We start from the raw sequence: 27,267 nt of genomic DNA on the forward strand, positions 1-27,267 counted from the left end.
GTGGTACTTGTATGAAACAAAGCAGTGCTAAAAGCCCTAGGTTGAAAGGTCGAGGATGCTGCATTGTTGACGTTGGCCTGTGCGTCGAAGTGTCTTACAATACTTACTCTCGATCTCACGACCGCATGCGGACGAAGGTATATTGAGTACATTCACCACACAAGCCAATTGCCACATCCTGGCTCGACTAGAAACCTTCTCCTGTTGGGTAGAAGTAGATCTAGCGGCTAGAAATATTTCGTACTGGAAATGTCATGTCATTGAGCACAAGACAAGCATCCCAATGGACAGACCGACATTCATCACAGCCCTGATTTGCCACACGCTGCTCCTTCCTCTTACATGCCACGATATCTCGAGTGGTGGTGGCATGAATTCGATCGTACTACTGTTGATCTCTCTTGAACGATAAGTTGGCGTGTATGGTGCTTGTGGTCCACCGAATGCCATGATGCTTGTGTAGTCAGCCGTATCTGTGCGCTGAGGTAACTGCCCGCTCCGCCTGATGCGCCTGCGATCTGAACGTTCTTCTTCTCGTACTCTACTTGCCTCCGTATACCTTGTCACCCATGTCCCGTTCTGGACCAATAACTGTAGAATACCCGACCACAACATCTGCTCGCGGGTATTTCAACAGCTCAGCCTTCGGAGATTCCGACATGTTCGCCATATCAATGACGAGCTGAACTTCATCCTCATCCTTTGTTGCTCTCAATCAACCCATGGTCTATCTGACCTTTCCAGGTAGATGAGCATGTTTCAATCGGAGTCACTTACGACACCTTGACGGCATTATTCGGCTGCACAGAAGGCATTCAAGTCAAGAGGATAAAAGAATATTGCAAAGTTCTGGTTATAATTCGATATCTGGGAATTTGCATGCAGCCAAACATCTACACCGGGCTTGTCCCTCGGGGGTGTGCAGCTTGTCCCTCCGAGTCTAGTTCACGGTAAAATCTCTCACAGATCCTTGACCATGAGTCAATCCGGCACCTCAAAGTCACGCCCGCGAAGTCCGAGGACCCCGGCAGGTACTCTGAATTGGTCTCTCTCCACTCGACATCTTCCAGCTCATTGCTGCCCTCGAAATTAGCGTTTGAGACCTCACCTTCGGCATCTGGACTATGGAGCTTGCCAGCGCAGGCCAGCTGATTTAGCCAACCCTTTACCTTATTCACCGACTTTTCGAAACGTTCAATTCGTTCCGCTTCCGTCAGAAATCTCTCCTCCTCGGAGAGTGAATCATCGTCAGGTGCCTCAATACCGACGACACCATCAAATAATCCTGGACCAGCATATTCTTTCGTGGCTTTGTGTGCTGGTCCAGTCGCTTGATCCGAAACGTCGTTCATATCCTGCCCGAGAGAAGCTTGATATATGTGCTGGGCAGTGTCGTCTCCCCCTTCGTACTCATTCTGGAGGTACTCATTGATGAAGATGAGGCTTCCTTCCACACAAGGTGCGCCACGTATGGCGATTTGATCACCAACGTCATTTATCTGCCTGGTTAATAACGCGAGCTCCTCCGCTGCAGAAGCGCTGGCGGAAGGGTCTTCTTCCAATTCGCTTCTTCGACATTGGAGGTGCCCCAACGTTTTCATGAGTTCGATTCTTTCTTTTGCGTCGAAGTCCTCGGATGTGAAGGACACTGCATCATCGTTGTCGGTATGATCTTGGTAGGTCTGCTGTGCTACTTGGGCCATGATTTCATCTTCGAGCTCTGCTGCCTGTTCTTCGAACGTGTCGAGACTTTCTGCTAATACCATCGTCTCTGTGATGAGGGATTGTGCAGATGTCTCGGCAGAACTGTGCACACATGCTAATCGCAGCGATGCCGTCCTCCTCATGATTTTGCGGATGATACCATCATGAACACTTCTCAGGCGTTCTGTCGCTTCATGTTTGGCATCAATCTCTCGCTCGATTTCTTCAATGCCAGTTTCCATGCGCTCTATCCTTGTTGCAATCAGCTCGACGTTCTCCTGCTCAACATGTGACTCAAGGTACGTTCTTAGAGGTTGATGCCTCTCCAACAAGTCTAGCAATCTCGTCTTGTGTGGAAGGAGATATTCTTCAACTCTCCTCCGTTCATCTTCAGCAGCATCGATTTCCTGTTTCAGAGCAATCAGTTCAAGGGTGAGGTCGAAAACATCTTTGTGCAATCGCAGGTCGCCATTGATGTCTGACTGGGGTGTGCCTGCATGCTGACCGGACGATCCTCGTTCTACATTTTCCTCATGGTCTACCCGCAGATGCTTGCATATGGCCTGCCATATGATAGTCATCTTCGTCACTTGGTTCTGGTGTGAGTATCTTCGAGGTTGTTGGTTGATGCGACTAATCTTTAGGCAGGACGGAGGTGTCGGAAGAAAGCAACACCACTTACGAACGACAATGCGGAAAAGACAGGCCCAAGAATATAATTATCGCATGCGGCAAGAATCTTGCATTGTTGCAAAACAGCTTTGTTTGCAGCAATGTCTTATTCTCCGGCGATTGGCGTCAACGCCATTGTGACGTTCTTTGTGAAAAGCGCACTGCCACACATCATAACATCTGTGAAGTCGTGTGTCCAGAATAAGTCAACATGGACAATGTCACTCGAAGACAATGCACTGCGCAAGAGCCCGCATGGCCGATATCTGCGCTATGGGTTCTGCATCAACGTTGCCATCCCTAGCACAAACGTTGATTACCTCCTTGGGAAGACAGTATCAACACAAGATCCTCACACAGACTTCATCCACAAACTTCGACCTCACCTATTGCACTCGAAGGAAGAATCGTCAAAATGCCTAATGAAGGTGCCTACGCGCCTCGCAAGGGTCCGAGAACTCTCGGCCAAGCCCCCTCAGGGGCCCCTACCATCCGGTCACGAGCAATTACCAATAACTACAGCAGAAAGGATGTGGCAGCAGCAGTGAACGCACCTGGAAACGTACCCTCCGGAAGTGTTGTCGACTACCCAGTAAGTGTCGCAGGTACGAATCAGGTAAGAAAGGTTTCCGTCAACACAGAAGCAAAAGACTACAACTTGGGTGACATTGTTGAGATCCCCCATCTGGTGTTGGCGTTGGACCCTACTCAGACTGACGATGATTACAAAGTCAAAACGAGAGTTGGCGAAATCTGTCCAAAGTGGAGACCTGCAGTCGTTGTTGCCCTCTATCAACAACGCATGACGGTCCTGCCTTGCTACACTTGTAAGAAGAACGGTATGACCCGCAAACCCGATCATTACAAGGCTACAGCGATGTCCGTTGCTCACCCAAGCAGATTAGGGGGGTCAATGCTCAATACCTGACAGACGAAGTCCTTCTTATTGGCGACACTTGGATCTCCGAGATAGGACAACACATCAACCTCAATGAGCCGGTCTCGATCAACTACGCCTGGCCAATCAACAAACTGTCGCGACTTGACAAAGCAAGTGCAGCAACTTTGTACAAACGATTCAGGTCAGTCCATCACATGGGGACGACGGAGCCAGTCGACAACCATGAGAACTACTTCAAGCAAAAGGTGCAAGAAGATCAGCTTGTGATAAAAAGCCAGACGTCCAAACCCAAGCCCGTGACGGATGAAGATGGCTTCACCTTGAAGACCAACAAGACTCGTGGGAGCAGACTGTGAGTCTATGAGTCTATTATCCAAACTTTCAGGTTGAAAGCAGCGAGATGATGGCTCGATCCACAATGCTCGTTGGTGAGTGATTGCATACGAGAATGTTGTGAGCTTATCATAGGCTCGTGAGATACCGACCAATATCCTTTTGCACAGCATAACAGTCTATCAGCTGTAGGTTTGAAGCGGAGAACAGCCGCAAAGAGGCTTTGATTGTCGAATCTTCAGCATGTACAGTGATGTGAGTCGGTGGTAACAGGTCCTTCATTCAGGTCCTTGATACCATTGCTGGGAAGCACGACAGCAAGCAAGCACAAGAGATGCAGGTGCTATATAGTCGACACGTTTGTCAGGTAGCTTCTGAAATGAATGATATGTAATTTTGACCATAGTTTGCTCAGCGGTTCAAAGATAAGTACCAGTGTGGCAGGTTCAATGGTTGAAGGCCATTCTGAACGTTCTGTTAAATGATTCACCGTACAACGTGACATAAGCGCTTCAAGAACTAATAATGTCTTCCGTAGCCGCACTCGTCTTCACATTATTCTGGGAATGATTGCTCAGTCAGACTACAGTGACATCGTTAATTGCCTACCAAATTCATACATACTATGATCAATCTGTCTCCTCTTGTTAACGCTGTGCTTTTCGATCCTTGATTGAACTGAAACCTGTATGCTAGGCACATCTGCGGAACACGAATACAGCGAATGTTATCATGGTCACCGGAGCGGGAAGCAGTGACTTCCTAGGTCTCTACTCTCTTTGGAGCTCGCGATTCTTCAGCTCCCTTCGACCACGTGATACGCAGCTGTGACTTGAAATAGACAGGAAAGCACGGCGCGCCGCAAGACGCATACTCGAGCGGGACGTCCTCCGAACATCTTGAAACATGACGACAGCGAACAGCTGTATTCAGAAAGACGCCCGTGTCATACGGATTCCGAAGCAGAAACAGGAAAGCACGATATACAGCAAAGCATAATAAGCCAGAAAGAGACGTTTCTACACCATGTTGAGTACTGTACTTCACCATCACTGTCCACCAACCATAGACGGAGAGATACATACTTTGTGTTACGAGCGAAGAGACTGCGACTTGTCAGTGACATCGTTCACCATCTTATCCCAACCCATCATGCCTCTTCCATGGCTAGGCCATTCGAGCATCATAGGGTAATTTCTCAGTCCGAAGACTGCGCTCAACCTCCCACGCTCGCCGTCTAACGCTTATACTGCGTCGCTCATCCTCCGTAATTGTCGGGTTTGTGTCATCGTCGGAAGAATCTGCGACCTCGACCTCAGCCAATTTTCTGAGACCTTCACTCAGACAGAGATTCCCAGTCGCAGTCTCATCAAATGAAGCAGGTGCAGAGCTGGGCATCCATTGAGTTACCTTTTTCTGGGTCATCCTCGCAAATATTTCAGCTTCAGCTTCAGTGAGCGTAGGCTCATCGTCGCCGCCGAAGTCTCTTTCGAGGGGGTTCTCAACATCAGCACCGTCAAATAAACCCTTGGGGAGGGTCTTACCTCCAACCTGGTCCTGTATGGCGCTAGCGTCTCCCAACGATCGCTTCGAACCTGACAGCGGAGCATCCCGGGAATCTTGCACCTTCCCACACGTGGTTAGCGTCCACTCGAGTGCTCTTGCTTCTTGGACGACTTCCAGAAGTCTTTGAAGCAACAACCTTTGGTTCCGGTCGTGACTGCTGCCTGCGCACCGAATCTCAACTACAAAAGCTGCATCATCCAAAGTCAACTTTCTTCCGTCATGCATACTTTCATCTTGCAGTGCACACGACAACTTGGATTACTTTGACTTAATTCCGAATATGAGTTCATCAGTAAACACTCAAAACATCACAACGACTTTTCTAACTGTATGGAAGACAGACAAACGAGAAGCCAAAGCCCGCAAGGTGCTAAAGCTGTCTGAGACCTATGCTAGAGGTGCAAAGTTCACCGACAAATATGATCACGTAATAGACGAACTCACACGGATCAACCTTGACATGGCTACGACCGTCGAATTGCAGAAGACCAATGGGACTATTGCGAAGATGCAGGATGACATGAACAAGAGATTCGACAAACTTGAGAAAATGATTCTTGGTAGAGATGGGACTTCGATGGAGCCTCGAGAGAAGTCAGTAGAGGATCAGCCTGCGAACTAGAAGCGTGTCAGATCTGATGATGAAGCTTCGCCTTTGCTCCAATGGTCAGAGAAGTCGTCAGGCGAGAGCGGCAGTGGTAGTGAAGATACAGAGTTTGGTCCATACCAGTCATGCACAGGCTGAGTGATGCTTGAGCACGCCGCAGTCAATATTCAATAACGATAGTGCTCGAAATGATCATTACTGATTCTCAGCACCAACACTTCTATGAGCAGATCGAGCTTAACTTGCGGACTTGCGATGCATCTCAATAGATCAAGATCGTGTTGGTCGAAGCGTGAACCCGACGTCGGACTGTACACAGAAGTGGTACTCGTCCAGAGGTATTTCAGAGTTTGATGTATGTCCAGCATAGCTATCTCCGGGTCGGTTTTGTGTCTGTGTTCTTCGTTGCGCTTTCGGTCGAACAACAACTAAAGACAAGCTCGTGCCTGGCACTCAGACGACGACTATGCAGTGGGAAACGCGTTTGGGTGCTGCAAACAGCGACAATGGAAACAAGGCCCATGTTCTGCTGAATGGCAAACAACGGAGTGCAGTCTGCGTTGTTCAAGTGGTCACTAGTGCATCAAACCCGCTTGCTCAAGTGCTTTGTTCACATGCACAACGTCAGTCTGTAATCTGTGCCGCATGTCCGCGGCTGTGGTCGATAGACTTGGCCTGCTATCAAATCAGCTTCTGTCCTCAGGATGTTCGGTTTTAGCAGTTTCTGTGGTTCGACGACCCAATAAGTACCATGAGTCGCCAACCACCCGCCTCTCGAGGCCCACCTCCACCCCGTGCGGAAGATTACAACGATCCTCTTATTCTCCAGCCACTACAATACATCCCTGGCTTCACTGCACCAAATCTCTCATATCTGCCAGGCACAAACGGCCACCAATCGTCTTACCCGACAAACCAACAGCAGCAATATCCCATCGCACAGTACGCTTCCAGCGCGCTGCCAACACCACCAACTCGAACCGATGCCATCCGTAACCAAGGGCGCCTTGGCTACCTTGACACAGTCCCACAGGCCTACGAGATCGGCATGATAGTCAGTGTTCCTCATGTGGTATTCACCATGAAATCGTATGAGCGTAAAGCTACCGAGACGAAAGACATGGGTCGTGTGACTAGCAAGGCCCGACCTTCTCTTATCGTGGCCATCTACCACAACTCCATGACAGTCTTGCCTTTCTACTCATGCAGTGGTGGAGGGCCGTCCAAAAGATCAACAGAAGAGCAGCCGATGCTGTTGTCAATCGTCAATCGAACAAATCTTGGTCCTCGGACACTGTCGATAGCTGCAAGCACTATCCTCAATGTCGACAATCTTTCAGGTCTGCGACCATGGAAACCAGTTGATGGGTCGCACGTCAGTCTAGCAGAGCCTTATCACTGCTTGTTCAGATGGCCGATGAAGATACTCGCTATGCTGGAACCGGAGAGCAGAAAGGTATTAGTCAATCGATACAAGCAATGCATCGACAGGGGACTGGTTCATGTCAATCATCAAGCAAGATGGTGGGCAGAACAGCAGGCCGCGCAGGACTCATCTGCATCAGGTGGCTCAGGAGAGACCTCAGGAGGCTCTTCCGACACCTCGGCACAATTGCAACCATCACAAGTGCTCATCCCAACCAACAATGGCCCCCAACAGTCAGACGGGCGAGGATAAGGCTACACTTGATGTCTCGCACTTGGTCAAAGTATTTCTGACAAGCGTGGTGCATGTGAATCGAGCATGGGGAGTGCGCCTCAACCAGGATCAGACATATGTGAGTTTACCCCGACCCCGAACATGCTACTACAATTGAACGATTCGTCGACCATCGCGTGATACGAACGAACTCAACGAATGCTGTGAATTGAGAGATATGTGCTTAATTTTCGTCTTCTGATTCGCTTACACTCAGCTTATCTTCGCTCAATCGAACACATACCATACCGCTTTTCTGTCGATGACCTATAACCTGAAACGTACTCTGCGACATGGGCGCAGTGTTCCTATGGATCGCTTTATTCTATCTTTGTTATTATGAAATGGGATGAACTTAGGAAATCTTGGTTGATACTCATTAAGCGAGTATCAGAGGAAACATTCGTAGCAAATAAATGATGTGCGCCCGGCAGCGCGATACACATGTTCGTTGTTCCTGAACCTGTACGGAATGTTGCAGTCTTGCCCGATATCTTGCAAATTGTTTACTCAAGCATGGTTTTTCAGGCTTGAACGATGAAAGCAGCGGATCGGAAGGGACGCCCCTGAGTCTTGGCATGCGCCTTCCTTCACGTGCTCATCACGCATACGCGACGCGTCTGGCAAATGGCCCCACCCGAGACAAGAGTCGGGGACACTGCGACCCTGCCTCTCAGGACATAGCTCGTAACACACAGGACGAGGTGCTGCATTGTCTGCATTGTCCAGCTCTCAAACTGGGCGAAATTGCAATCACTGTGTAGTCCCCAGGGACGCAGCCGGATTTGCGAAATCTGCCCAACGAGCGACAGTGCTAGGCTCACCGAGCTCAGCCGGGTGCGTTATCAACAAGACTGGTGTCACGAACTTTGTCAAAGTTACGCATTCTTGCCAGAGTCGTTGTGAGTAGCTGTCCTCGGCAGAACGTGCCATGGACTCGGTTCGTGTCTATTGTGCTATCGTCAAGCGCGCACCCTTCGAGTACGAGGGGTACGACCTGCAGGTTGACCGTATCCCAAGATGTCCCTCAAGTGACTTGCATGCGTTACTCACATGGGTAGATAAAGGACTGGTGCTTACGAAGAAGGGAAAACCCCGAGTCCATCAGCCTCCCCCTCACAAGGACAAGCCAGCTGAGTTCTACCATGCCCAATGCATCCATTACGGCATCAAGCCGTTCAAGACCAAGCCTGCAGCAAAGAGAGCTCTTCTCGAAGCCTTTAGGGCACAGGGTGGTCGTCTAGCGGTTCCTCAATCGACGGTCGATATCGAACAAGAGCTTAAAAAGGAATTCGCAGAGGCCAATGCGACCGCAAAGAAAAAGCACGAAGCAGATAAGTTAGAGCGGCAGGAGCAGTCGAGGAAGAAGCAAGCGAAGAGGAAGCGCGAAGAAGACAGCCTAATAGAAGAAGTATCGGCTGCATCTGCGAAACGCGTCAAGCAGAAGGTAAGTGAGCGTGAATGGTTCATCAAATTAGCTATACTAACGTATGTGCAGCCTCTAGACGTTCAAGCTATTCCAGGCCCATACACTGTCGCTGCTCCCTACCTGTCCGAGATGTATGGTTCCAGCGATGAAGATGGGTACTGTATGAACCTTGCACCTCTCGGCCCCAACACAATCTATGGCTACTTCGACTTCGGTGCTTTTGAGGGCTTCATGCGATCGATAACCATCAACAAAAATACAAGGACCATCAAGTTTCAATGGCGTGGTCGAGAGACTGGCGAAGGAGAGTCAACCTTTGGTGATGATAACATCGTTCAGCTCAAGTTCCTCGACGACAACTCCTTTGAAGGTCATGCCGTTGGTGATTGTTTCGAAAGATGCGAGATTTATGGAGAACGCGATGTTGGCGTGCCCTGGGACGCCAACGCCTTGGCCTGGAAGCATGAATATGACTCTCTCGACGAGGAAAACTATGAGCGGGATCGAGTTGCTCGGTGGCATTGAAGTCCAGCCAGCCTTTCGAATGCCATTTTCTTACTGTTCTGCTCGTCATCGCTCGGATTTGCACGGGTGTGGATTAATAGTCATGACTATACATTATTAAACATAAATCTGTTGTCACACATACAGTCTACAGATATGAAATTATCTGTTCCTTTGTGCCGATTCCTTAACCATATTAATCTTCAACCTGACATAAGGAACCCTTCAAGCGCCCTGTACCGTTGCGCAGAAAAACACGAACCACAAATGAAACTCGACTGAACCGCCCACCAAATCGTCAGACCATTGCCGCATACTCATCAGTGCCTCATACCCTTTCGCCCTCAAGCCTTCCTGCTTGCAAATAGCAAGCCACAACATCTAGTATCCAGGCACTTTCCACCCACTTGCGTACTCTTCAAGTCCCTCATCGATCAACACCTGCCGAGCACGCATCTTCTTAGCCTTCATGACAGGATCTTCCTCACCATGGGGATAGTCATATTTGCCGCTCACACCATTTACTCCGTTGACGGGCGGCTTGACAGCTTCTGCAGTAACCCCGTTCGTGAGGTGCTTCGTTGGTGTGCTGCTCCTGCTACTTGTGCTGCTCACAGGGCTTCGATCGTGATGCACTCCACTCACACCATTGACCGCACGAGCCCCACTGACTCCATTAACAGCCTTCACCCCATTCGTCAACACCTTCCCGGACCCCCGACTACTCTCCCGCTTATGCTCAACCACCCCATTCGTCAATACCTTCACAGCCCCAGTACTGCTCTCGCGCTCATGTCTAAAACCATTAACACTGTTCCTTCCCCCATGGCTCATCCCACCTCGCACACTACCATTGCCACTACTAGAGCTCGAACTTGGCACCCTCCACAACCCCCGGCTCTCCTGCGCAAGGCACATCCTCACCTCCTCACCAACATACTGCCTCAGATGCCTTGGCAACGAAGCACTCGCATCCGACCAGTCACTGCTCGCCTGACGTACAGAGTGCCACGCACCGTAGCACCCGGCACTATGACTGTACATGGCGACGAGGTTACTGTCGATGGAGCCGCCTTCGTAGGTGTACCCGTGGGAGGCCATGTGGGTTGTGAGGCGGTCGCGGATGTCGCGGCGGCGAGATTGGCCGGGGGTGTTGCGGAAGGGGAGGGTGGCTTTGTACCAGGTTGTGGCGGGTTTGGTTGTTGGGTAGGGGTCTTTGGGTGGGGTTATGGTTGTGGGTGTGGTCGAGGTTGTGGTGGGTGGGAGTGGACGTTGGGTGGTGCTGCTGGGAGCTGAATTAGTTGATGGTGCGTCTGGTGCGGTTGAGGTGCGGTTGCCGTTCAGGGCCGCGTAGAGCTGGATTTGCATTTGTTGGCTAAGAAATGTCAGCTTGGTTTGGATTTGGTGAGCATGAAGTCCTTTGCAGGGCACTTACACTTGCTGTCTCAATTGTGCCAATTCGACGTCACGGGGGTCGACTTCTGTGCTTCTCGATGCCGGCGCCGGCTTTGGTTCTGGCGCTGGCTCGCTTGCAACTTCGACGGCCTTCGTAAAATCTGCTTGACTGGTATATTTAACGGAGAAACCGCCGTTTGCCTCATGGATCACGATTGCTCCGTACATGCCTGCATTCTTGGTGAAATCGATTGAGGCAGCATTCTTGAAAGCGACTGTAGCATCGATCATGGTGCCAACGCTGGAGCTGTGGGCAGCGAGGTAAAATCTGGTGGCTGGCACAATGTTCACGGTTGCATTGGCAGATGCATCCATCTGCTGCAAGTCAGTGGCCCTTAATCTCGCATTCACTCCATAAGACCTACCGTGACCAGAGATTTCAGCCTGCCCTCGCCGTCAGTGGCGCCGTATCCGAACACAAAGCCAGTGTTTGCATCGAAGTCGTTGCCAGTCTCGATCGCGAATGAACCAGCATTAGTAGTAAGCGCTGGCGTAGATCTGAAAGCCGGACTGCCTGCTTTGTTGATCATCTTTAACGTCGCTGTAAAGATTAGCGTCGAATACAATGCCGCTCATAAGGCCGACTCACATCCAGGCGCCGATTCATTTCCCAGAGCTGCAAGCTTGCTCATGCTCCGGTCGATTTTGGCATTCGCAGCGAGCTTCTTGTCTGTGGTGCCACACCCTAGAATTCATGAGTGTCATGCATCACATCGATGTGATATCTACATACACGCATAGTGAGTGCTGGTCATGCCGATGCTCCAATCTTCATTTCTCGTGAGGGTTGTCGATTGGAAGACATTGCTGTGAATTGGTGCTCCTGTAGGGTTCGGCGCTACTTTAGGCAGATCAGAGAAAAATGAATAGTCCTGATATTGTCCTGGCTGGGAGTATTTGTTGACGAAGAAGATGTTGCAAGTCGCCATGTTGATTGCCGTGAACTGCGTGTTTAGAAATGATAACTACAAGATACCAGAAGGAAAGAAAGGAACAGATAAAGGAAAGTGGTGAAGACTGGTGACAGAGGCTACTATCGCAGAGGTGTGAGCGAGGGCGACGACGAGGATAACGCGACTTATTGTTCTATCTCATGCTCGGAGAGTTCGTTCGAGGCACGTCCAGGGGTATTCAGGGTTCGCGGCCGACGCCACGATCCTATTTCTATTTGCGGAGATGTATCTACACCACATGGCCCAGATTTAATGGCGCAGAAAGCCGGAAGCCTCAAGCTGCCTTTCTGCTGTGATCGTGAGGCACAACTGAGAACCTGCAGTCATGCTGAGCTGCATCCAGAATTGAGTAATGGTTATGATTCAGTGAAGCTGGGGTATCATTAGACATCTGAGACCATATTTTGGCGGAATCGATCAAACAGCCACCGTAGACCGCGCAGAAAGAATTGATGTCGATGATAAGATTTTGTAATCTCAAGCACAAAGGAACAGCTGGGAGTCGCTGCCACAGCTGAGCACATCGCTTGGAGGATCCTACTGTAAGCTACCCCTGAAATGCTTTCACTAGCTCAGAGCTTGTCAGCATCGGCCCGAACAAGGGCTCTTGGCATCATCTCATTTTATTGAACAGTTCCTTCTCGCAGCATTCCTGATGGGCGACAGGCCTGCGCGCATCGCAGTCATCGCAGTCACTGCAAATTCTTACCTACCGTTGTCCTAAGCTGTTCATATTGAAATGTTATACGAGAAAGTACGACGTACCTTTTTGCGCCACCACATACTGAGCCGCAATGTCACGTGAGTTGGTGATGATTGCAGCCTGAGGCACAATGGTCGAAGGATCACAGCCGGGATCGCGGATGAGTCCTCGGTGCACGTGACGTCAATGAGGTTTAATCTCATCAGTTGTACTGATCAACACCTGGTCACCTATCGACGAGCACAAGATGTTCTTTTGGCGGAAAATCGATCTGGTCCAACAAGCCAGTCGGAGCGGCCCAAGATACACGCCGAATAATCATTGGGATACAAATCATTCTTGAGAAAGATTGTGCAGACCATTGCTCCGGTCGGAAATGCTTTCCGCAAGCCGGTGGATTGATGGCATCAGCTCGCGCTGGTGTCCCGATCTTCCTGGGCCAGGTAAATTCTGACGTGCACTCAATGATGACTGGATAGAAAATACAAACTCATACGGGCCTTCGACATACCGCACAAGTACCAAAGTTTTATGTCATATGCTTGCATAAGTTACCTTGTAAGTCCATTGAAATAGTATGATTTTGCAGGGAAATCCCTGAGTTCATCATTCCTCGAAGATTTGAGTATTTCGCCTTGGATTAGCAACAACATGCCCGCTTCGTACGACGTGATCATCCTTGGCTATGGCGCCGCAGGCGCGGCTGCCGCTCTCCAGGCTGCCCAGTCCGGTGCAAAAGTTCTCGTGGTTGAGAAGAGTAGCACTGGTGGTGGGAACTCATACGTCTCTTCGGCGAACATGACTTGTCCACAGGATTTCGATGCTGCCATGGAAAAGGATGGCGCTGCACACTTTACGGACTATCTTGAAGAGAGTACGCAATATACCACGCCGCGAGCTACAGTTGCAGCCTTCACGAAAGGTTTGCATGAACTGGAGCCATGGCTCAAGGAGCTGGGCGGCGAGCTTGAGGATTCGAATTATGACAAGATGTAGGTATGGGCCTCTTCCTGGACCCCTGGCAACACTAATCAAGCTCGAGGCATTCTTACTACATTCCGCCAATGACGTTCCCGAACCTGGAAAGTGCTCAAGGATTGAAGCTCACAGTGCGTCATCTCAAGCAAACTAAGCTGAGCCCAGCAGATACTGGTGGACGCCGGATCTGGGAGCTGCTACATCACCATATCAAGGACAACCCTAACATAACGCTGTCCTTCAGCTCGCGATGCAAGCGCATCTTGAAAGACCACAATGGCTGTGTTAATGGTGTCTTGCTGCAGAACGATGAATTCATCCCTGCTCCTGCAGTGATTATGGCTTGTGGTGGCTTCGAGAACGACATCGATCTTCGTCGCGATCTCATGGGCCCCCGTGAGTTTGGTCTATTGGGTACACCCCATAACAATGGTGACGGCTTTCGCCTGGCGCAGCACGTGGGTGCTCGTTTGTGGCACGCATCCGCTGAAGCAACGGTTCTAGGACTTTTGCCGCCTGGTGAGGAGTGCGGATTTGCACTAGGCGTCCGAAAGCCGGGGTTCATCTACGTTAACAGGACCGGCAGAAGATTCGTTGACGAAACCAAAATCGAGTCGCACAGAGGGCATATCGAGACCGGCGCGCAAGATCCATACTCTGGCAAATCGGCGCATGACCCAATATGGATGATAAGTGACAAGGAGAACTTGCTTGATCCTGACAAACCACCAATTGTGGACTTCTTCTCTTACCAAGTCGTGGTCAATGGATATCAGTGGTCCAAGCACAGCGAAGAGGAAATCAAGAAAGGCTGGATCGTCGTCGCTGATACTCTGGGAGATTTGGCACGAAAGCTGGACTTGCAGGAGCTACCAACAACGGTCAAGGAGTGGAATGACCAGTGTCAGAACCCGCCACAGTTAGACGAGACCCTGGCCACCACTCTTGACCCTCTGAGACGTGATCAACAGACACGCGTCCCGTTGAAAGGGCCATTTTGCGCAATGAAGATTGTGCCACTCCTGTACAATACGCAAGGCGGACCCCGACGCAACGAGAAGGCACAGATCTTGAGTATCGATGGACCTCCAATCGAAGGCCTGTATGGTGCGGGCGAGCTAGGTAGTATCTGGGGTCATGTGTACCAGAGCAGTACGAACTTCGCCGAGACGATTGTTTTCGGACGAATCGCAGCGAAGGAGGCCGCAGCATTGGCGGAGAGCAGGAGAAAGCTGCCACTGCGGTGAGATCAAGGAGTAACGTAACACGGAAAACATATCACATAAGGCTGAGTTAGTGTATAGTAGGTCATGAAGACAATGGCTCAGGGAGGTTCTAGACATTAAAAAGAGTCCAGGTTATATTTGCTTTTTCTGAGCGAGCAGCTGTCCACTAGCTTCTACTCGGCAATCAATCCCATATGGTATTATACAGGAACCATGTCCCCAACCTCAAGCGGAGAGATCGGATCAGGTAGGTGGAAAGTCAGGCACTGCTTACTAACCGCTCCACCGCCGCACTGGCATAGCTCTACCACAGTACGGTGAACAGAAATGCGTTTTTGGTTGTCTAACAACAGCGAACACCCGTTGCTTGACCGGAGTAGCCGCACTAAGCACAATTTTTGGCAGGTTTGGCGGCCACTCCGGTCAAGCAACGGGTGAGCGGACCAGAGAGTGGCCGCCAAGCCCGTTAAAGTTGCCCAAATTGTGCTAAGCGAAGAACGGGGCTCGCTCGCATATCTCTACACCTCGTTAATCTTGCCGTTGGTTTCATACCCTTACAGCGAATGCTTCAATCAATGCGACAGCACGTGCGGCCGACGAGCGCAGTGATACATTGAAGCAGGGCTACCGAGCCTCGGGTCGACCACATCTCCAAGCAACCTGATCGTCTACTCAGACACAACACCAGCAGTAGCACGATCCCTTAGCGAGACAAACAGCAAGAGACTCCAGCCATCGAAAGGTTTGAAACATCTCTCATCGAACCTCGCAAACTACTTCCTGTGGCAGGAAGGAGACCGAACGCCGCGAAACACATGACTGACGTGTGCCGCATTCGTTGAGCGATGGCTTGCAGTAGTGTCTTGCAGCAGAACGTTCTGCGCGCCGCAGAGTCTCAGCAACGGGATCCAAGTCAGTGTGTTGTCTGTTGAATGTTTCATTGCTTCAATCGACGCCGCACCACTACTGTAATAGCGGGCATCAACCTTCAATGCGCGCCAACATGCACAATAACGTTTGCTTCTGCAGGTAGATTTCGTTGCATGATCTTCGCCACCGGGGCGGTCAGAAAGTCAGTAAGTCGAGGCGTGAAGGCTGTCTATAATCCCATTTTACCGGTTGCCCCAAGCATGAGCCATCAGCGGCACAAGATGTGTGGCCTTCCGGAGATACCGATACAGTAAGCTGACAAAGACGATTTTATCACACCGTAATTTTTTGAGACAAGACGCATAGCAAATGCACCGCGACCTCCATTGAGCAAGACGATGTCTTTCAACTTCATCATGGTGATCCTGATTATCCTATATCGACAATAGCATTCCACCAAGGCGCATATGGCCCACGACTGACTCAGTAGTTCTGACGGCATCATGAAGTATCACGAGGTACTTCACGATACGCGGCACGCTTCCTGCTCGTAACTAACATGGCTGGTCCTGGTTGGTTTGTGTCTCAAGGACACCACGCCCATCATTCGCTGCCTACGCAAACCCAAGGCTCTGGTAACAACCTCGTGTCGAATGCGCCATGAACCGCATAGCATCTCGCGGATCAGCAATGCATTCCAATCTACCACTCGGAACCGCGCCATAGGGCAGGAGATCAACAGCTAAGCGACATGGAGAAACAGCCCCGCTACTGCCTCCTTCCTACTTTGACGTTCATTACCTACGGGCTTAGAGCTGCCGGCCTAACGTCCGTCCACTATGGTCTCACGCACTGACTCGGCAGCCAAGGTCTTAGATCGCCGAACGAACGTTCTGCCCCCGTACCTCGGGGCTGGCTCGAACTTACAGAACAGTCATGTAGGAATCGTGCGTCCCGATGGCCCCCGAACACGGTAGAGAAGTGGGCAGCGTCGATCCACTGGACCATGCAAAGGCAGATCAAGAACAATGGCGACCACGCGCACCTTACAAAGCTATCTTACTGGACTACTTCCTTGTCTGTTGTAGCTCGTCGGCGGCGTCCTCTAGTCCTTGCATTGAATGGCGGAGTGATTGCAGGAAACTAGGATGATGACAGCACTAGCTATGCGACAAGTCGCCGAATGTCGAGCGGTGACTGCTCTGGTAGGATGGGACAGGATATGTGTACTCTTGCTGTAAGGTAACCAGTGAGTGGGCACCTGTGCGATGAAGCAATACAGTGCTTGCGGCTGTTGCATGGCTTTCAGCGGCATAAAGGGGTATAAAAGAGCTGCCATGGTCCCTCCTTGCTTCTGGCAGAGCACAAATTGGGATCATGGCATCTATTTCCTTCACGATGAACACTCATACTCAGTCAGGAACTATTCCCGGCCTCACAGCACTGCTCGTTGCCCTACCCTTGGTAGCATATCTCTGCCTAGTCCGACATCTTCGTTTCAGACGCACGCAAGCTATCCACCGCCAATACGCACCCAAACTGCACGAGCAGAAGTCCGCACTGACCGTCAACGATGCCTACGATATCACAATGAGCCTTGCGACCTTGGAATTTCCAACTACCTTCACAGCCGGCGTCCGGATAGGCATGTTCAAATCCTACGCTATCCCAACCATCTCAAACCTCTTGATGCGTACCAGCCACTTCAACAACCTCGAGACCACGTCTCGCCGAGCTGCAAACACCGGTGCTCTTCTCACAGAGATCTTCTTCCACCCACCCGGTTCCACACGAGGCATCAATGCTACTGCCCGGACCAACTTCCTCCACTCCGGGTATAAAAAGAATGGTCACATCACGAATGATGACATGCTATACACCTTAGCCTTATCCATCGTTGAGCCAATCAGACTGATCAACAGGTACGAATGGCGCAGTCTATCACCACTAGAGGTCAATGCCCTGGGCACCTACTGGAAGAGCCTCGGCGAGACACTCGACATCTCATATCTGGACTTACCCTCCACAACATGGCATGACGGCCAAGAATGGCTCCAGGAACTCGACGAGTGGGCTCAAGCATACGAGAAGCGTAATATGCAATGGTCACAAGCAAACTTCACGGTAGCACATCACGCAGCCGGCACACTTTCGGCTCTCCAGCGTCACACAGTCAACAATTTACTCGAGGAAGAACGACGCCAGGCCATCGGCTTCGCTCCACCTCCGCTGACCTACCGCATGTCTCTAGGACCGGTCCTGGCAGCTCGACGCTTCTGCGTTCGTCACCTATGTCTACCTCGTCGCCGCCCAGTCGAGATGACGGGCATGCCGAGCAACGAGCCAGGTCACTACTGGGCACGCAACTGGTATTCCCGCCCATGGTACACTAAGGCGACGAAGTGGGCGCGCTATGGCCCCTCTGCCTGGTGGCGACGATGGCTTAACGAGCCATGCCCTGGAGACGATGGGTACCAACCAGAGGGATACGATCCGGAGCAGATTGGTCCTGTAGCTCTTCGAGGAAAGGGTCATGAATTCGTTGAGCAGGAGAAAGCTAGGTTGAGTGAGCTGAGTGGATCTAGATGTCCGTTTACGGGGCAGAGTGGGTCGAAATGTCCGCATCTGGGGTGAAGATGGAGGTGGTATGCTACTCGCCGTTGGATTAGGTTGATGCTTAGGGTGGTCCTAGTTGTATGCTTGCGAAGTTGTTGAGGCATGAGTAAAGCTGTTCTTCGTTTGTTTGGAGGCTGGAGTCTTCCGGTGTTAATTGGGAGCTACATTGTTGATATGTTCTAGCTGTTGCTCAGTGGACGATAACAAGCTATAATTACATGTACATTGTAGATAGCCTGAACTTACTCATACCATCGTTCTTGCTGATCGTGGTGAGTTGGTATAAGATATTCAATGTTATCTTCTCCAATGTAAGCTTAGCTGTGTAATCTTCACCGATGTAACCTTCACTACAGCCTAGACCCACAAAGAGCTGAAAAAGCTGATCAAGTAGTCGAATAAGAGCCGCTAAAGATTGACTCTTAGAAGCATACCTGGTGAGCCAGTGCGGAAAATAGATGGCTGGTTCTAGAAAGGCAGTTCTGAATCTCATCGCCCCTAGAGCTCAGGCTTCATAGGCACTCACACTGCCTAGGAGATAGTGCTGGAGATGTCCGTGATGCCTCAAGTCTACGGTAGGCAAAACCGGCCAGTCATTTCCTGCACTGGCTCGCTGATTGCGGTCTTTTCCGGATTTTCGGGCGTGCCCGCAGCGCCTAGGTGCTTTGCCGCCTAGCTGCCCTAGAAGGATAGGCACCTTGCGAACCCGCTTACCGTACAACCGATCTACAGATTTGGTAACGACACGTTGGAGACGCCTGTGCGAAGATCACGATAAATACCTTGTAGGTACGGTAAAATGCCAAAGACGAGGAAACCGCCATCTCGTCAAGCGTCAAGGCAGACGGAGGAACGAACATTAAAGGTAAAGAAGGTGCTACACAACCATCTAGATGGGCCGAAGGGCGCGGGCGAATGTTGTTACCGGACACTGTAGGAGCCAGTCAAGGAGGAAAGAACGATACAGCTGGTGAAATATGCGATCGAGCCTCCATTAGGGAAGGAGCCGCTTATGTGGAAAGAGGACACGTCCCTGCGAGGGAGGGAAGGCACGATCAAGTATACAAATGAGGAAAGCGCAAAGAGATACGGCAAAACGCCAAGCATTCCTTCCAAACAAGAAACGTCCAACTCGAACACTCACTAGTACTAGTAAACTATGGCAGTGCGCTAGGGTATAGGTTTATTCAAACACTGCTGGCTGCTCTGGACCGATACCATGGCCTATTGACGGACCAGTCAAATGCCGAGTTCCGTCTCCGCCAAGCTTGGCAGGCAACTTCCCTCGCACTTGCTACCTGCTTGTGACAGCGGACAGAGGCGCAAGTCAGTGGTTACCACAGAGCTTAGCAACGTTTGTCGTCACGCAGCCCTACCGCACCAGCGAGAGTCCATAGTCGTTACAGCGACCTCACTAACCCCTTCCTCTCCCAACTCCCGCCAGCTCAACCTCAAACACCAACGCAGTTCCAGGCGGAATCAGACCGGGGAAACCCCTATCTCCGTAGGCCATCTCCCCGGGAATGGTCAACACTGCCTTCTCACCCACTGACATAGTTGGCACACCTTCATCCCACCCCTGAATGACATGTCCGACTCCGATTTTTGCCTTAAAGGGTCCACGGCCTATTGAGCTGTCAAATTGTGTGCCCCGATTGTTGGGCTTGGAGGTGTCGTAGAGCCAGCCTGTGTAGATCATCGAGACAGTGTCACCGGCACGGGGATATGTGGTTTGGTCGCCGGGTTGCAGCATGGTCTTGTTGAATTCGGGTGAACTTGAACTCATTCTGAGTTGTTTGAGGGCGGAGGTGGTGATTGCCTGACTACTACGTCTGTAGCGGATTCAGAATGGCAGTTAGTATCTGTGCGTGGTCGATGAGTGGCGTCCGGCAAGAATTCGTGCGTGCTTCGTGTTCTCTTTGCTCTTGAGCGAAGGTTGTAGCCGACCTTATGTTGGACAGCTGAATGAATTTATAGCTTCTTGACTGCCCTGCGAGCCATGACTTTCACCTTTGGACTCCGAAGACTCTCATTTATGCCTGACGACTGCTGTGGTGGGTTAGGGAGAAAATATGTCGGCAATAGCCCGAGTCAAGTTGCTTCTGAGCGTCTGGCTGCAACACTGTAGATGCCCAACACGCGAATAACGAATCCAACGGTCCGTTTGATCTGCAGCTCGTTGGACTTTGCGATGGCACTGCCAGACTTGTGTAGACCACGCTCGATGCCCATGTTCTCGGAATTTTGCTGTGACGGAAGATCTTGGGCAGGTGAAGGATAAATTCAGTTATCGGTGTAGAAGAAACCATAGACCGTTGCATTTGTGACAGGTCATATTGTGTCTGGCGATATGTCGACCAATGGTGAAGCATTGAGACGCCGTTACATGCATGAGGCCACATGCGTGCAAGGAAGTTTCTGTGGAGATAGGCTAGGCGAGGATGGAACGACAACAAATGCACTGAGATGCAGTCCGGATCTTCAGCATCATGCGATTACGACTGGGGCCAGGTCTAGTGATGTTATTGCCTGTACACCGAAGGTGCAGTTGAGCGAAGGGGGGTGATTCAGCATGCTGACTTCCGAGAAGCGTGATTAACACCTGAGGAGCAGCTGTACGCCCCACAGCGTGCCTGCCTGCCATTTATGGAAGACATCGACCGTTCCGGAAGGTGTAAGTCGTGACTATTACCAAGATCAGACTGGACACTCCTCATATTCGGAGATGAGTTTGATGCGCATATGTACTGTCCCGGAAAGAGAACAGACCTATGTCATTGACAACTTCTAACTCCTGAACGTATCAAGGCTTGACGCGTGTATGCGGTCTCCTACGTCGAAGTAGCATTCTCAGATCATCTTGGATGTAGTGTGTCGCTGCAAGTTGTCAACCAGCCTGCACCCGAATGGTGACATAGGTCGTGATGGGAGAAGTTGCATGCTGATGTTAGAAGGTCAAGATTATATCCATCCGAAAACAGGGGTTCTGGCAGCTCTTCTGCGGGCGGTTGGGGAAGAGCGGACATTTCCATAGTTCTGATTGGACCAGAATAACACAGGGACGCCGTGCCCAAAGCGAAAGCCGGCACACCCCGGACTTGTCCGGAAACACGCCGTGAGCACCTCATTCCGCTGATAAACTTTCCCGAAACCATGAACCAAGTGTGTCTTCAAAAGCGTTCACGTTGTCTTCTCGGGGTGCGACATATGAGCGCAGGCATCAAGGTTTCCGGAGACCGTGCTGATTCGACAAGACTGATATACCGTACTGTGCTTGGATCTCTGTGCCAGTTGCTCCTCGACAAATGATAGTTGATGGTTTCACGAGCTGGCCTCTGTCTTGAAAGGAGAAGACCTCGCTTCATGATGACAAGCATACCCCGAGTCGACAATCAGCAGTTTTTCTAGGTCCGGGAACGTCGGAATCGTGCAAGGCCGGAGCGCATCTGGTGAGAAGGACCAGGTTCATCGGTGATTGATGGCTGATTTTGCATGAGTGTCGAAAGTATTCATGGCGACATATGCTTCTCCAGACTGAAAGCGAAGCGACTTGCTTGGACGGTGTGAACGGGGCAATATTCGGCGCGACATCACGTCCTCTGCCCAACCCAAGGTAAGTGAGCAAGAAGAGTCACACACCACATGGATTGAATGCTTCACTGGTACATGTTGTCGATGACGACCTCTCCGCAAGCATCAAGCGTATCTGCGAAATAGATCTGATGTACCACGGGATCTCGCAACAAAAGAGCTAGACGAGTCACTCCAAGATGGACTAGAGCCCAAAAGCCAGGACCAGGGCCAGAGCCAGCAGGTGACCGTCTAGGTGCTGTAGAGAGCACCCTCTACATCGCAGATCGACATCCTTTGCTACAACATGTAATAGCCACAGACGTCTTTCGCATTCACCAGCCAAGGCTCATCTGATCATGTGCACACGCACTTCTATCGCCAGCAACATCCCGAACAAGGCTGTCAGCAAGTATGGTGGAGGTTTTGAGGTTATCACCCGACAGATTCCTAGAGGGTTTCACACTGATTCCTTCCATCCTTCTCTGCTTGTTGACACGCCCGACTCACTCACTGGCTCAATTCCTGATGACGATGATGCAGGAAGAGGGAACTTGTTACGAAAGGACGGGTGGCCCCGGCAGTGAACGATCGAATGCCGCGGCCTGGCAAGGCTGTCCTAGTATCCCCTCCGTACCGAGTTGTTGTACCAGGTGACGTGCTAACGTAAGCTGAACATACACCCTTTATGTGGATGCTGAATTGTGCTTCTGCCAATTTGAAGCAGGGATTGTGCACCCAGCTGCCTTTCTGCAACTGGATAATCGTTCCACGTGATACAAGAGCTCAGTGCGGAGGGTATAGATCATCCCTCGACCAGACACACAGCGCAGGGGGTAGGCAGGCGTGCCTGAAGGCCATCAAAGCACACACTGTGGTGTGCGACCATTACACCCTCGGTATCAAGTCTCTGTCCGCGTTTGGCGGAGAGTCGAATGAGAACTGGACGGCAGACCTTTTTACCGGAGGGAGTACCTCGGCTGACGATTCATTTCTACACCTTCCTCTTTCATGCCTTCTGCTCGCGCAGTCTGATGCTGCCAGTCGCTCTTACCCCGTCAAACACCGACGCTCCCATTCCCCAACAAGGCAACCCATTGCCTATCCCACGTCCAAGACGGATCCGGCAAGCCTCCTAACCAATCGCTGTGAAGAAGTGACAAGGTTCCCCGCCTCGTGGCGCCTTGGCACTACCCCAGACTATGGCCATGATGTCGGACAAGCCGGCCTAAGCATTTGGTGGCTGACTGTCAAGGAAGCTTGGGTGCGGCATGATAAAGATGAGGCTCTCTGCGATTCCGAGCTTGATTTCTGCTGCTTTTCTCGAGTGAGTGCCAAAGCAGCAAGAGCAGCAGCAACAACAACACTACCGCCAAGATGCGCAACAACATGGCCCTCGGCTGGTTCTACAGCCCAGCACAGATCGGTCGGTACCTGCTGACACGGCCGACCACGCTGAAGCCGCCACGGGTATGTCATGTCATGCTATTCCATTCACTTCCCCTGGGGACCGGATCATACTAACAACTTCAGACCCAACTCCGCAACCCAATCTCCATCCTCCGCGAACTAGACAAGCACCAATGGCAAATGTTCAGCATCGGCTTCATAGGCTGGACCTGGGACGCCTTCGACTTCTTCACCGTCTCCCTCTGCGTAACCGAGATCGCAAAAGACTTCGGCGTCAAGAACTCCGAGGTGACGTGGGTGAGTCCCAATCCCCTTCCATCCACCACCTACATATCAGCATACTAACCAAAATCCCCCACAGGGCATAACCATAACCCTCATGCTCCGCTCCGTCGGCGCCCTAGTCTTCGGCTCCCTCTCCGACCGCTTCGGCCGAAAATGGCCCTTCATCTTCAACCTCTTCCTCTTCATCATCTTCGAGCTCGCCTCCGGCTTCTGCAACACCCTCCCCCAATTCCTCGGCGTACGCGCCCTCTACGGCATCGCAATGGGCGGCCTCTTCGGTCCCGCTGCCGCAACCGCGCTCGAGGACCTCCCCTACGATGCGCGCGGACTGTTATCGGGTCTCTACCAACAAGGCTACGCGATGGGTTATCTCCTCGCCGCGGTCTTCTACCGTGCCCTCGTACCAACGACGACGCACGGCTGGAGGAGTATCTTCTGGTTTGGGGCCGCTCCACCCGTGCTGATTATTGCGTACCGGTGGTATCTGCCTGAGACGAATCATTTTCAGGTTTTGGCGGCGGAGCGGGAGGAGAAACATCGGCTTGAGAGGGCGAGGGATGAGACGATTACGACTGAGCATGCGGGGGCGAGGGCGTGGATGCATGCGAGTTGGGTGGATATTAAGGGGAATTGGGTGTTGTTTATTTATATGGTGCTGCTGATGACGGGGTTTAATAGTTGTTCGCATGGGGTGAGTTCGCATTTGAGTGGTTGATGAAGTTTACTTGCTAACGCATATGTGTAGTCCCAGGATCTGTACCCGACGTTCCTGAAGAACCAGGTTGGTGAAGATGCGTCGAATACGACGATTATTTCCGTTGTTGGGCAGATTGGGGCGTTGATTGGTGGCACCACAATCGGATACATCTCGACTTTCACTGGCCGTCGGCTGGTTATGTTGTGCGCCTGCTTCTTCGGTGGCGCAATCCTACCGGCGTATATCCTCCCTCGATCGATGACGCTTGTGGCCAGTGCGTTCTTCTTGCAGTTCTTTGTTGGCGGCGTGTGGGGGCCCATCCCGATCCATTTGAGCGAGCTGGCGCCGCCGGCACTGCGAACGACGGTCGTGGGATTGACGTATCAGCTTGGTAACCTGGCGAGTAGTGCCTCTGCCACGATCCAGGGGGTCATCGGAGAGCGATTCCCGCTTTCGCCGAGATGTGTGGATGGGGTGTGTACGGAGCGGTTCGACTATGGGCGCGTCATCGCGATCTTCATGGGTGCGGTGTACGCCTGGATGATCGTTTTTCTGTTTATTGGACCGGAGATGACTGAGCAGGAAAGACAGGAGTATGCGGCTACTGCTGATGATCTGGAGGGGTTGAGGAAACAGGGGATTAGCTTGTCGCAAATTGCGAAGGAGAGGGCTAGGAGGGCGTATGAGGCGGAGCATGGGTTGACTGAGGAGAGGAAGGGCTCGAGTGGGAGTGAGGCTGAGAAGCCGCCGGCTGAGCATATTGAGGCTACGACAGGGGTGAAGATGGGTTGAGCTGCCGCTGATAGAGCTGGTGACTCGCAATCAATGAGTAGGCCGGGAACATTGCGTACACGTATGGAAGCAGCATTGTACTTAGCTGCGTCTATGTCGGCGGACTGCATTGCGGCGAAACATCAGATGTAGGGACACACGGTCATGCGGCTGCGGCTTGTTGTTGAGCTCTGATCTTCTGTAACAGATCAGGGTACCAGATCTCACTTACGTCGGGATGAGACTTGATCCTGTTCATCAAGGTTGCCTCACCCAGTCGACTCCACATGCCTTTGACGAAGGTGAACTCAATATCATCCAGTCTCCCACCTCTTCTCGCCAGGATGTCCTGCCTGAGCTTCTTCACGTTCTCCGGTACATCCATACTCTCGAAGCTAGCGTCATAGCTCACACCTTGAAAGAATGGTATGCTGTATCTGGCGCCTGAACCTCTCGCTGGACTTTGCACACGATGTGTTGTACTCTGACAGACACCCTGAGTCAGAGCTTCCATGCCTTGACCGATGGCTACGACAAATGTTCCATCTATTGGAGGACAATCTATCCACTGACCATCACCATTTTGAACTTGCAAGCCGCGATGATGTGATGCTTGCAGTAGATAGCTGGTGAGCATACTATCTTTGTGTGGCCCAACACCCTGTGCTTCACCTTCAACACCGAGCTCCTCCAGATCGGGATACTTGACTATCTTCAGCTTGTGTTGCTGTGCGTCTCCGTCGAAGAATTTGTCAAAGGCATCAGCTGGTAGGCCAATGGCCTCGGCACAGAGACTGGTAAACCACACACTCATCTTGCCCATCTTAGCCATGTACTCTTCGTAGACGTCGCGGAAGCCCGGTAGCGCATCTGCATCCGGCCAAAGATTAGGCGCAAGGAGATTGCGGTAAAGTGGCTCTTCCGGACCAGGAACGGGGTGTGGTGTCGATAAGTCGATCTGTTCTCGCCAGTCTGTTTTGAAGCGTGTAATCTCCTTGCCCAGACTGTTGTAGCCAAGAAAGGACTTCGCATTCTTCATCTCACATGCCAGCTTCTTCTCTTCTGGAAGACTGAAGAATTCCTTGCCAAGTGTGATGACTTTGTTGACAAGCTCGGGACTGACATCAGGAGCATTCTTGATGTAGAGGAAGCCAACCTCGAGCAGAGCATGTTTGAGGTCGTTTAGGAAGGCTGGCTTGCTGTCTAGCGACTGTGCCAAGGAGAGATCGAGAATGGGAATGTGGTCGAAAGACATTTTGCTAGCTGGTCGTCAGTGTTCTCACGTTAGTGTAGAGTGGCAGTACTCCTTTGTGTCAGTCGTGGGCAATATTAGTTTTCATGTCATTAAGCACGCAATGGCAGTTGAGACAATTGCTTGATGATGTGACGATGCGGGGAACTCCTGCTCGACCTCCATCCACGAACACTGATGAGCATCCGTTCTGTAATTCAATGAAACCGACGTCGAGTGCTCTAGAAGATCAATAATGTCGAGTATGACCTCTCCCTAGCGACACTGATTGCCCGTATCAAGCCCAGATACCATCAAGCTTACACGAATGGTAGGGTCGGTCAAGAGGTAGCAGCCCGCAGAGCCTAACCCCCGGTTTTGGATCGTAGACGTCAGAGTGGCTCCATATTCGTAGATGCCGCGGCTCAGACATGTGAGCATCATTTGCATCACCGAGTGATACCATATGTGAAAAGACATAACAGAAGCACTTTCCAGAAATCTCCTTTGAGTTGACAGACCAAGCTATCTTCTTCCATCAGAAATACTTGCACCACAAACCACAATGGGAGAGACACTAAAGGAAAAGGCGGAGAGGGAGCTCAAGAACAACCCTTCTGCACTCGGAGACCCTGTGTCATTGAAGGCGGAGACGAGCAGTAAAGCACCGGCAGAGAGCGAAGAGGGTGCACCACCAGCTGGAAAGGACACAAACGCGTCCAAGAGCGAGAACCCATCGCAGCTAGGAGATCAGGTTTCTTTGAAAGCTGAGAAGAGCGAGACCGAGCCCACCGAGCAGGATCGAGGTGCTCTCAAGGATAAGAGGAGCTCCAAGATATAAGGAGCAACCATGCAGCATGTTGAACGACCGATGCGAAGGAATGTGGTACGTGGAACAGCAGGAAGCAACGATGAGAGTTGGTGCATGCTAGAGATAGCCGGTTGAAGAACATGCAGTTACGCAGAAATCGTCGACTCGGATGGTGAGAATTGGTGTCGGCAACGACGGATCTAGGGAAAGAGCTCTGGGATCGAGGAAGACTTCCATGGAGATATCGATCGACCGCAGGTACACAGAAAATGTTTA

At 51.3% G+C, this 27,267-nt stretch overlaps 12 protein-coding genes across 12 annotated transcripts; 8 read left to right on the forward strand and 4 right to left on the reverse strand.

Moving 5' to 3' along the window:
- Positions 1–893: 893 nt before the first annotated feature.
- Positions 894–2,285, reverse strand: PMZ80_002540 (uncharacterized protein; the record flags this gene model as incomplete). Its single annotated transcript, XM_064870973.1, has 1 exon — positions 894–2,285. One exon carries the CDS (start codon positions 2,283–2,285, stop codon positions 894–896), a length of 1,392 nt encoding a protein of 463 aa, XP_064733426.1.
- A 506-nt stretch (positions 2,286–2,791) lies between these two features.
- Positions 2,792–3,633, forward strand: PMZ80_002541 (uncharacterized protein; the record flags this gene model as incomplete). Its single annotated transcript, XM_064870974.1, has 2 exons — positions 2,792–3,255; positions 3,282–3,633. The coding sequence occupies 2 exons, from the start codon at positions 2,792–2,794 to the stop codon at positions 3,631–3,633; spliced, it is 816 nt and encodes a 271-aa protein (XP_064733427.1).
- Positions 3,634–5,456: 1,823 nt separating this feature from the next.
- PMZ80_002542 (uncharacterized protein) lies at positions 5,457–5,798 on the forward strand (the record flags this gene model as incomplete). Its single annotated transcript, XM_064870975.1, has 1 exon — positions 5,457–5,798. The coding sequence occupies one exon, from the start codon at positions 5,457–5,459 to the stop codon at positions 5,796–5,798; it is 342 nt and encodes a 113-aa protein (XP_064733428.1).
- A 736-nt stretch (positions 5,799–6,534) lies between these two features.
- PMZ80_002543 (uncharacterized protein) lies at positions 6,535–7,461 on the forward strand (the record flags this gene model as incomplete). Its single annotated transcript, XM_064870976.1, has 1 exon — positions 6,535–7,461. The coding sequence occupies one exon, from the start codon at positions 6,535–6,537 to the stop codon at positions 7,459–7,461; it is 927 nt and encodes a 308-aa protein (XP_064733429.1).
- Positions 7,462–8,413: 952 nt separating this feature from the next.
- Positions 8,414–9,436, forward strand: PMZ80_002544 (uncharacterized protein; the record flags this gene model as incomplete). The annotated part of the gene is made up of 2 exons (XM_064870977.1): positions 8,414–8,929; positions 8,981–9,436. 2 exons carry the CDS (start codon positions 8,414–8,416, stop codon positions 9,434–9,436), a joined length of 972 nt encoding a protein of 323 aa, XP_064733430.1.
- A 360-nt stretch (positions 9,437–9,796) lies between these two features.
- Positions 9,797–11,799, reverse strand: PMZ80_002545 (uncharacterized protein; the record flags this gene model as incomplete). The annotated part of the gene is made up of 5 exons (XM_064870978.1): positions 9,797–10,790; positions 10,851–11,185; positions 11,236–11,411; positions 11,460–11,555; positions 11,604–11,799. 5 exons carry the CDS (start codon positions 11,797–11,799, stop codon positions 9,797–9,799), a joined length of 1,797 nt encoding a protein of 598 aa, XP_064733431.1.
- Positions 11,800–13,177: 1,378 nt separating this feature from the next.
- PMZ80_002546 (uncharacterized protein) lies at positions 13,178–14,751 on the forward strand (the record flags this gene model as incomplete). The annotated part of the gene is made up of 2 exons (XM_064870979.1): positions 13,178–13,518; positions 13,569–14,751. The coding sequence occupies 2 exons, from the start codon at positions 13,178–13,180 to the stop codon at positions 14,749–14,751; spliced, it is 1,524 nt and encodes a 507-aa protein (XP_064733432.1).
- Positions 14,752–16,998: 2,247 nt separating this feature from the next.
- PMZ80_002547 (uncharacterized protein) lies at positions 16,999–18,234 on the forward strand (the record flags this gene model as incomplete). Its single annotated transcript, XM_064870980.1, has 1 exon — positions 16,999–18,234. The coding sequence occupies one exon, from the start codon at positions 16,999–17,001 to the stop codon at positions 18,232–18,234; it is 1,236 nt and encodes a 411-aa protein (XP_064733433.1).
- Positions 18,235–19,630: 1,396 nt separating this feature from the next.
- Positions 19,631–20,002, reverse strand: PMZ80_002548 (uncharacterized protein; the record flags this gene model as incomplete). The annotated part of the gene is made up of 1 exon (XM_064870981.1): positions 19,631–20,002. The coding sequence occupies one exon, from the start codon at positions 20,000–20,002 to the stop codon at positions 19,631–19,633; it is 372 nt and encodes a 123-aa protein (XP_064733434.1).
- Positions 20,003–23,175: 3,173 nt separating this feature from the next.
- PMZ80_002549 (uncharacterized protein) lies at positions 23,176–24,970 on the forward strand (the record flags this gene model as incomplete). Its single annotated transcript, XM_064870982.1, has 4 exons — positions 23,176–23,256; positions 23,320–23,493; positions 23,558–24,172; positions 24,227–24,970. The coding sequence occupies 4 exons, from the start codon at positions 23,176–23,178 to the stop codon at positions 24,968–24,970; spliced, it is 1,614 nt and encodes a 537-aa protein (XP_064733435.1).
- Positions 24,971–25,112: 142 nt separating this feature from the next.
- On the reverse strand, positions 25,113–26,204 carry PMZ80_002550 (uncharacterized protein; the record flags this gene model as incomplete). The annotated part of the gene is made up of 1 exon (XM_064870983.1): positions 25,113–26,204. The coding sequence occupies one exon, from the start codon at positions 26,202–26,204 to the stop codon at positions 25,113–25,115; it is 1,092 nt and encodes a 363-aa protein (XP_064733436.1).
- A 541-nt stretch (positions 26,205–26,745) lies between these two features.
- PMZ80_002551 (uncharacterized protein) lies at positions 26,746–27,021 on the forward strand (the record flags this gene model as incomplete). The annotated part of the gene is made up of 1 exon (XM_064870984.1): positions 26,746–27,021. One exon carries the CDS (start codon positions 26,746–26,748, stop codon positions 27,019–27,021), a length of 276 nt encoding a protein of 91 aa, XP_064733437.1.
- Between the last annotated feature and the right edge of the window lie 246 nt (positions 27,022–27,267).

This window comes from Knufia obscura, assembly GCF_036327395.1.
Source record: "Knufia obscura strain CCFEE 5817 isolate CBS 148926 chromosome Unknown scaffold_2, whole genome shotgun sequence".
NCBI lineage: Eukaryota > Fungi > Ascomycota > Eurotiomycetes > Chaetothyriales > Trichomeriaceae > Knufia > Knufia obscura.